Below are 9,203 nucleotides of genomic sequence, written 5' to 3'. Positions count from 1 at the left end.
TGAACTTCCAGATCTTCAATACACGTGGCAACTTGCGCAAATCCTAAGGTCTCGACACAGTATGGTCACTGGGTACCGGTGCGGATTAGATATCGGTATCAAAGAGGATTCAGACCTAACAGTGAGGAACAGGAACGGGAGAAATAAGTGCATGCGGTGAGCACGCATGTCAGATGGTGTAAACGCCGCAGTGGAGTCTGGAACGGCAGCACACGACAAGTTCACAAGTACCCGACGTCTCCGGAGGTACGTCAGTGTCAGCATCACCGAAGGCGTTTTGCACACCGAGGTCGGCGCGGACCGATGTTGAGTCATATAACGGCGAAAGGGCCACTTGCGCGCGAGAGCAATCGATGGTTGCATTGTGACGGGACAGGTGGTCCCATAAGAGGATGAGATCACAAGAACAGGATGGAAAAACAAAAATCTTGATGATGTACAAAACGTCTTCGATGACTACACGGGCGGTGCACACAGCTGCGGGACGAATACGCTGTGCGCTAGCAGTGCAGAGTGCCATGTCAGAGAAAGCAGTAGTGACTTTTTTTTAGCTTACGACAAAGATTTGCATGGATGACGGAAACGGCGGTCCCGGTATCGACAAGCGCTTGTGCGGATGCTCCCTCAACATGGATGACTTTCCGCGGTGAAAAATTTAGGTGTTAAAAAGTTCGATGAGCTTGCAGTTCTTCTCTCCGGAACTGCGCTATTCAGTTTCCGTGGGCAGCAGTTGTATGAGAGGCATAGGTGACAGCAACCGCCGACATGGAGGAGTACGGCCACTGTCTGAACGGCGCTCGACGTTAGAGGGTCTCGGCGACAGGTTGTGGTGCAACTGGTCGAAGGCGCCATGGTTAGATGACACGTTGCGACGACAGAGGCCCATAACGTGACCAGCAATTGGAAAGGTGAAGCAAATAGGCCTGTCATCTGGTGTGCGCCACGTCTCGGCTCGACGAAGAAGCTGGAGTGACTGCCGTGGAACGGGATTCCGATATATTGGGGCTGGGACGGAATATGACGGTGGGGGTGACCTTGCGATCGCGGCAGCGTATTTTGCTTAAATTTATTTGTTTAAATTATTTATTTTCTTGTTTTTTAAGTTCGTATACGAGGTTTTGCATTACAGTTTAGCTACCGTCTATATATGCATGTGTACCTATGTTCTCGTTTCTCAGTATTTTCGTGTCATTAGCATGTACCTTATAATTGCATCTATCGCTTAGCACTGTTGACGTCTATGTAAATGTATAGATGGTACAGATTACTAGGTTGAGGTTCATCCCAATTCAATCGCTAACTATGGGACCTCCCTCTATATAAGTAGATAATAACTCTGTCAACATCATCATCATCAGCCTATATTTATGTCCACTGCAGGATGAAGGCCTCGCCCTGCGATCTCCAATTACCCATGTCTTGCGCTGGCTGATTCCAATTTCCACCTGAAAATTTCGTAATTTCCTCATCCCACCTAGTTTTCTGCCGCCCTCGACTGCGCTTCCCTTCTTTTGGCACCAATTCTGTAACTATATTGGTCCACCGGTTATCTACCCTACGCATTACGGCGCCTGCTCAGCTCCATTTCTCTCTCTTAATGTCAACTAAAATGTCTGCCATGCCCGTCAGTTCTCTGATCCACACCGCTCTCTTCCTGTCTCTTAACGTTACACCTTCCATTTTTCGTTCCATCGCTCTTTGCGTATAGTCTTTGACTTGTTCTCGAACTTCTTTGTTAACCTCCACCCGCCGTGGTTGCTCAGTGGCTATGGTGTTGGGCTGCTGAGCACGAGGTCGCGGGATCGAATCCCGGCCACGGTGGCCGCATTTCGATGGGGGCGAAATGCGAAAACACCCGTGTACTTAGATTTAGGTGCACGTTAAAGAACTCCAGGTGGTCCAAATTTCCGGAGTCCCCCACTACGGCGTGCCTCATAATCAGAACTGGTTTTGGCACGTAAAACCCCATAATCTAATCTAATCTTTGTTAACCTCCACCTTCCTGCCCCATATGTTTGGACCGGTAGGATGCAATGATTGTACACTTCTCTTTTCAACGACAGTGGTAAGCTCACAGTCAGGATTTGGCAATGCCAGCCGTATGCACGTCAGCCCAATTTTATTCTTATGTAAGTTCCCTTCTCATGATCAGAATCCCCTGTGAGTAATTGACCTAGATAGACGTACTCATTTACAGACTCTAAAGGCTGACTGGCGATCCTGTATTGTTTTCTTGCCAGGCTGTTGAACATTAACTTTGTCTTCTGCATACTATCGCGCTCATCAACTTTCTCGGTGAAGGTATTCAATCATTTGTTGTAATTTGTTCCCATTGTTGCTGAACAGGGGCGCTGTAGCGTAAAATGATTCCAAACTGTTTTCATTCCAAATCCACGATCGCCGCTCGCTGATTGGCTCATATTTCCGAGGCCGCGCCCACTCCGCCGGTGCGTCAAGCGACGTCACGAAACCGCAAAAAGCCACACGTCATAGTGACGTTTACGCACTACTTATGCTAAATTATGCCGATCAAAACAGGAAACATAGTGGAATAGCCGGCGAGTGCCCCGTTCTGTTTGGAATAAAAAATGGTGGCGTTTTTGCTGGTGTTGGCGGCGGCGGCTCGTCAGCTCACGCGGACGCGCGGAAGGAGGGAGGCCACGGACGCGTTTGACATGCCAGACGGCGGGTTTCGGTAGCACATTCGTCTGAGGAAGGAAACTGTGGGGTGGCTGTGCGACGAAGTGGCAGAGGAGCTCGGAGGAGTGCGATCAACAGCGCTGCCGGTGGAGCGACAAGTGTTGTGCGCGTTGCGTTTCTTCGCGACGGGCAGCTTTCAGGGGTCCGTTGGGAGCGAGGAGACGATTGGCGTGACGCGTGGCGGAGGCAATCGTCCACGCTGGTACCTGCAACAAGTGGGTCCGTTTCCCGAGGACGTCGGAGGAAAAGGCGGTCGTGAAAGAAGTGTTCCTTCGACGGAGCGGCATTCCCCGGAGTCATCGGCTGCGTGGACGGCAGCCTTATTGCCATCATCGCACCGAAGGGCGACAACAAGGCGGCATACATGTGCCGCAAAGGCTTCTATGCCCTTAACAGCATGTTTAACATGGTAACATCGTCATGTGTGTCTAATTTGCCCTTCATAGCAACGCGTGGCTGATGCTGTGCACGCTTTCCTCAGATTTGCGACGCAGGTATGCGGATTCTGGCCGTCGACGCTCTGCGACCGGGGTGGAATAACGACGCATACGTCTGGAGAACGACGTGGTTGCGTAGTCGGTTCCAGGAGGGATACATTGCCAAGGCCGGCGAGCACCTCCTCGGTGAGCAGAGGGAAAAATTCGTACAGTTGCCTAGCAGCACACAATAAAGTGTACTCCCGCCGTAAGACTATATGTAGGAAGCCCTAACCGTTTATATTATAGTAGCCTGTTAAGAATAGGTGATATAGGCGGGATGGAAAATCTTTTTTAATGAGTATCAGCTCGCAGCAAAATGACATTTGAACTGCTGTATTGCAAGCTAATTTTAATTAGGTGTGTACATTACGAAGCACAGAACGGTTGTCTTGTACCGTTATTTTTTACACTGACATTCATTCGTGAATACAGACCACACAACTAGGCCAAACGACCACCTTGCTGGATGCTATTAATATGAATTTTACTATTTACCACCAGTTTTTATTATCTGTGCTGATCACAGCAGCATCAAGTGCTTAGTCTGAACATTATTTTATTACAGCCTCTGTGTAGTTGGTGTATGCAACATGACTCATGCTTCACTAGCTCAACCATGCGCATTTGATTTGATGCCATTTTTATGCTCATGCAGGTGACAGCGGCTACCTCCTGGAACCATGGCTCCTCACTCCGGTCCCAGGCCATCCTCCCGCTCACACTGCAGAAGGCAGGTAAAACACTGCACACGCTTCAATGCGGTCCGTAGTGGAGAGCTGCATTGGACTTCTGAAGAGTCGCTTCTGCTGCCTTCAGAGGTACCGTACCCTCCTCTATGAACAAGACCGCGCAGCCAACATCGTTGCAGCGTGTGCAGTGTTGCACAATTTGTGTCTTGATGAAAGCGACAGCGCGTTTGATGATGTTTATGATGATGACAGCAGCAACAGAAGCAGTGACGATGCAAACGGAGGCCCGCTCCCACGGGGAGTTCCCCGAGCGAGGGCAGCACGCATAATGTACCTGAAAGGATGTGCTGCCCGTGACAATGTAATTCGATTATTCAGAACCACACGACAGCAGCACCAGCACTACCTGCGAAGGGTGCGAAGGCAGCTGCGTCGGCAGCAGCACCGACAGCAGCATTAAACGTGCCTGCAGTTCAGGCCCATATGCCTAATAAAGAGAAGGAACCAACGTCAAGGCGTATTGGCAATGAGCGGATAGCGTGGTGTTTTTTTTATAGAATCTGCTAAATGACCACCATTGCTTTCACATAGCCTGTACCAATGAACTGTCGCAACTGGAGATGATTGCATCATTCCACTGCCGCACTACTTAGTAGCTCTGGATATACAACGTTGTGGGCATTAGCAGAATGTCGTAGCCACTTCTCTGGGCAGCAGGAGTTTGATGGTTGAATTGCTGCTGCGGCTGTTGCTACTGTCATCTCGATGCATTTATCTACGGGCATCACCGCCACGGTCACCGCCGTCTGCACTGTGCATGGGAGGATATTGGTCTTCGTCTCCTCGCTTCCTGCTTGGGCTGCAGCAAAGCACAACACTTATCGCTCCATCATTTGTACTGTTCTCGGACACCTTGCAGGCCCTGCTCAGCTTTGCCACACAGCCTCCGCACAGTTCCTTTTCAACAGGCCAAAGCGTGCTGACACAGATCGCCTGGCATGTCAAGCACATGACATGCCCTTGGATGTGCGTTCATTTGTACATAGCTGTATAATTGTACATATATTTGTAAAAAATGATATCATGTGCCAGTTATGTTCTTGAAAATCGTTCCTTCACGTCCCTACAGTAAATGAACAATTGCAACACACCTTCAGTGTCATGTTTATTCAAAAGGAATACCAGTCATCATGATACAAATCAATGTCTAGAAGGACGGCGCAGAGAGTGGTGCGCTGCCAGCACTGCCAGTACAAATGAAGTGTTTCCGTCACGATATGGTGATCTCATCACTCGGGCGATTCAACGGCGACTGCAGAAGAGGCACCTTGCGCTCTAGCCCGCGTGCCGGTGCGTGCGCGGTTGAAGCGACCGAACGAGCAGGCTGGCAGGTAACAAAGGACGCGTGTGCGCAGTACGCGCTCCCGAACTTCGGCGCGCAGCCGTCAGAAGGCGCAACGATGCAGCTTAGTCGCCGCTCGCGTGGTCTCTAATATTTTGCACTGGAATGTACACAGGGTCCGATTTCACGGTGCCAAAGTGACAGTATGATTTCCACTAAATGAGATCTAATATATTGTGAAAGGCTGCTGGCACACATTAAATCACAGAAATGTCTGTCATTGATACTGTTTTTCTTCGGGCTCATCCACAACCATTCACGTTCACCCAGCAATTTAAATTTCACACGTGAAATAAATGGACAGTGAAGACGCTTGGAAGGAGCCGAGTGAGCTCAGAGAAACTGCACGGCAGCACTCGCTAGAAGAACAAGCAAAAAGTAAGCAGGCATACGACACCCGGCATTATCCTGCAAGGATGTATGATGTGCTGTGGCGCACGTTTCGCAATTGAAGGCGTGGTCATCGAGAACCAAAACGTCTCATCTAGACGACGACGAGGAGTCAGATGAATCCGAGTTAAACCGTGGCAACCGAGGCACCGTCAACGTGGTAACTCGCGCTCACACTCGCACAGCTTCGTCGTCGCACTCTCGAACGCGCACTCTCGCTGTCCCAGAATCCCACAACACAATAGACGCGTCTCGGCCGCAGATCGCGGTGTACAAGGTAGGGGGCGCTAGCAAGCAGCTTGTGAAATAGCCTCACGCACAGTCTCACCAGTAACACCACTCTTGTTGTCGCTGTCGGTTGGGGCATCTCCACTCCGAACTTCCCTTACATTCATGGTGCCGGTCAGTTTAACTCGTATTCATCTGACTCCTCGTCGTCGTCTAGATGAGACGTTTTGGTTGTCGATGACCACGCCTTCAATTGCGAAACGTGCGCCACAGCACAAAAGGTGTTGCAAGACTTGCCTGTTATGCATCCATGTTTGTAGCACAATATAGAGGCTATATTCAATAACTACTGCCACAATAAGACCACCAGTGTGAAAGTGCAGTTTGGCGCTTTTAAGGAACGACACGCGTGGAAAAATACTGTGCACTTTGATAATCTGACATATAACAATGCCAACAAGAACAGCCTGGCACTGGCAGTGAATGTTCTAAATAATGGCTACATCGATGGCTACGTTGGGTGTATCAAAAATTGTTCGCAACATCAACGGGGACAAGATTGCATTGCTATCGCCGATATGGAAACCTTATGTATCACATGAACTATTGCAAGTAACACGCATTTGTTTCTAAAATAAATAATATGGCCACTTGTGGCTTCCATGGGCAAAAAAATTTGAAATTGGAAACACGACATACCTATAGCATGAAAATCATAACAGTGGATTTCAAAACCTGTTATCACAGCATTTGTGTGTGAAACACTGTTGTGGCTGTAATAAAAGTGACCACATAGTCAACATGTTCCTTGAAAAGCAGCAAATAGTTAAATAGCGCATAAACATCAAAACTAAAGCACACACCTAACCAAAAGGATGAAACATTAGATATACAGTTCACTCACTGAGACAAACTTTCTCAGCAAGTGGAACTAAACATAACAAAAAATTACAATAAATTAAGCATTATTCAAAAAATAATCACATAACAAAAGAACACGTAATGGTGACAACTGTCACCACTACGGCTGAGGCGGCTCGCGAAGGCCATGGGCGACGGCAGCGACGAGCTGGTGCAAGGTGGTTGCGATGAGGGCAGTCGCCTCCCGCAAGCCCCTCATCTCCACCGCCAGCTGCTGCTGCACCGCGCGGGAGGCCCTCAGCTCCTCCACCAGTTGCTGCTGATGCTGAGAAAAAAGTCCACTTACTGCAGCTAGAGGATACGAAATTAAAATTTTCCGTTTTACAGCATGTGCAAGGGTTACACTTTAAGCTTGGTTACTCTAGACGGCAGTGAGAACGTATGCATATGACGTGAGAAGTTCAAGTGCAAATTTTATTTGATCTGTTATGTTAAAGACATGTTCAAAGACAGAAAATGCTACCAAGCCACCTTTGTCACTAAGAAGGCGATGTCGGTGATAAGTTGAATTTACCTGCAAAAGATGAACATGCTCTGCTGGTATATGCAACCACGGAAATGTTTTGTAGCTTGCGAAGTAACAGGATGAGAAAGCAACTCACAGATGATACATAAGTACACGAACCAATGAACACTTGAGCCCAGTGCGTACAGATCCCCTCTTAAAGAAATGGCAACCTGGGCGAATTGTACGTACCTGCCTGTTTTGCTCAAGCAGCATCTGGTGGAAGCTGACGGCCTCCACTTTTGTAGCCTCGGCCAGCTGCCTCTGCATCGCGTATTCTGATGCTGCCCTGCAGGACGCATCCTCTAGTGGCTGCTGCTGCCGAGGTGGCCTGCGGGGCTGCTGCTGAGTTGATGGTCCTTAAAGATTAAATGGCAAAGAGGATAAAAAAACTGTGCCCTTCTATGTTGAACATTCACTGGTTCATAAGTGGAAACATAGGAAACTATTCCCGGCAACAAGCTATAAGCTATATAAACCTTACAGTTCGATAAATAAATAAAGCGACGCCACAGCACTACAAAATGCTGCGCCAATATTCATTTCTACACGACGACTTGAACGCTACAGAAGCTGCATTACAAGTGGTATGAATAGTCAAGCAGAATACACTTTCCTCTTGCACTGTCACTATATGGCAGGGACTCTAGTTGTGGTAATTTGTAGGTGACTACGTGAAAGAAATTTTTCCTGTTTAAAAGGTCAGGACAAGAAGTACTTTGTTCTGAAGGCTTCGCATTGCAATTGCTGATAAAGTGCCTCACGTACAGTGCCGCTCATCCCTGGCTCTGTGCCCACAGACACATGAGGTGGGGCTCTCGGGAGGGGCATGTGGGCGGCAGCGGCCTCCTCCTCACTGGAGCTTGCCTGCTGCAACAACAAAGCACACTGTGTGAGCGTTGCACCTGATGAATATGATTTCAATACTGTTATTGTTGCTTCAGTTCTAAGAACTGTTTGCCAAGTCTATTCAGATTTATTCACTCTGTACAGAATACGCTTGATGCATCAACTGACTTACTCGTGACTACACATGCTTCAGGGAGTAACGAACCATATAATCAATCACAGGACGTTTCTGAACAGCATTGGTTTTTTATGTTATTCTAGTGGCGCCAGATTTTCGTTTCTGCAAAGTATGGATATCATGCGCTGGCATGTGTTCTTAATTGCAAGAAAACAGACATAAGCACCCAGCAGTAAAACATTCACCAGCTCTGAACAGTGGTGTCTCTTCCCCAAACCGGTCCACATAGCAACACAAAACGCTGCGCACCTCGGCGTCGTCGGCGAAAAAATCCACCGGCGCGTAGCCTGGGCCGGTCCGGCTCAAAACGTCAATGACGGGGCCCTCCAGCCCGCCCAAGTTGCCGCCTCCGGTTTTTCTGCAAAAGCATGAGCACAGTGAGCTTACGTTCCGAAGTATGTTGCTAGCTGCAGGCTCACCTCTTCTCCGACACAACTTGCGCGGCAAGTTTTTTCATATCGTGCAATATGAGCGCCCAATACTGGCGCCAGCGCCGGGCTGTTTTTACAGCCGGCCCTAGCGCGTTGAGCGCGGCAGTCAGTTCATTCCACAACGCTTTTTATGCGCAACACTCATACTTGGCGAGAGGCTTGTGGCGCCTCTCGCCAAGTACGGGTGCTGCTCCATAAACTCAACAAGCAGAGTGGTCTGCGCTACCGAAACGTGGGGTCCCTTTGGAGGTGCCGCCATTTTTTTCTGCTTTTAATTTTCGCGGGACCGCAGCAAATTAATACAAGCAACAAGTCGTATCGTTTCACATATCGTTTCACAGATCATTTCACCATGCCGTTAAAAAAATTGTGATTACACTTACTCAATGTTTTGTAACATTATCACAACATAATCACTGTTTTTCTGAAAC

General features: G+C 48.5%; 1 protein-coding gene across 1 annotated transcript; it reads right to left on the bottom strand.

Annotated features, from left to right (window-relative positions):
* Positions 1-6,884: 6,884 nt before the first annotated feature.
* Positions 6,885-8,798, bottom strand: LOC125941786 (uncharacterized). The gene is made up of 5 exons (XM_049659633.1): positions 8,761-8,798; positions 8,591-8,699; positions 8,079-8,184; positions 7,507-7,673; positions 6,885-7,074 (listed from the first exon to the last, which is right to left on the bottom strand). The coding sequence occupies exons 1-5, from the start codon at positions 8,796-8,798 to the stop codon at positions 6,910-6,912; spliced, it is 585 nt and encodes a 194-aa protein (XP_049515590.1). The 3' UTR covers positions 6,885-6,909.
* Between the last annotated feature and the right edge of the window lie 405 nt (positions 8,799-9,203).

The sequence above is a fragment of the Dermacentor silvarum genome, unplaced genomic scaffold (genome assembly GCF_013339745.2).
Source record: "Dermacentor silvarum isolate Dsil-2018 unplaced genomic scaffold, BIME_Dsil_1.4 Seq305, whole genome shotgun sequence".
NCBI classification, from domain to species: domain Eukaryota; kingdom Metazoa; phylum Arthropoda; class Arachnida; order Ixodida; family Ixodidae; genus Dermacentor; species Dermacentor silvarum.
This window is presented reverse-complemented; position numbering and strand designations above follow the sequence as displayed.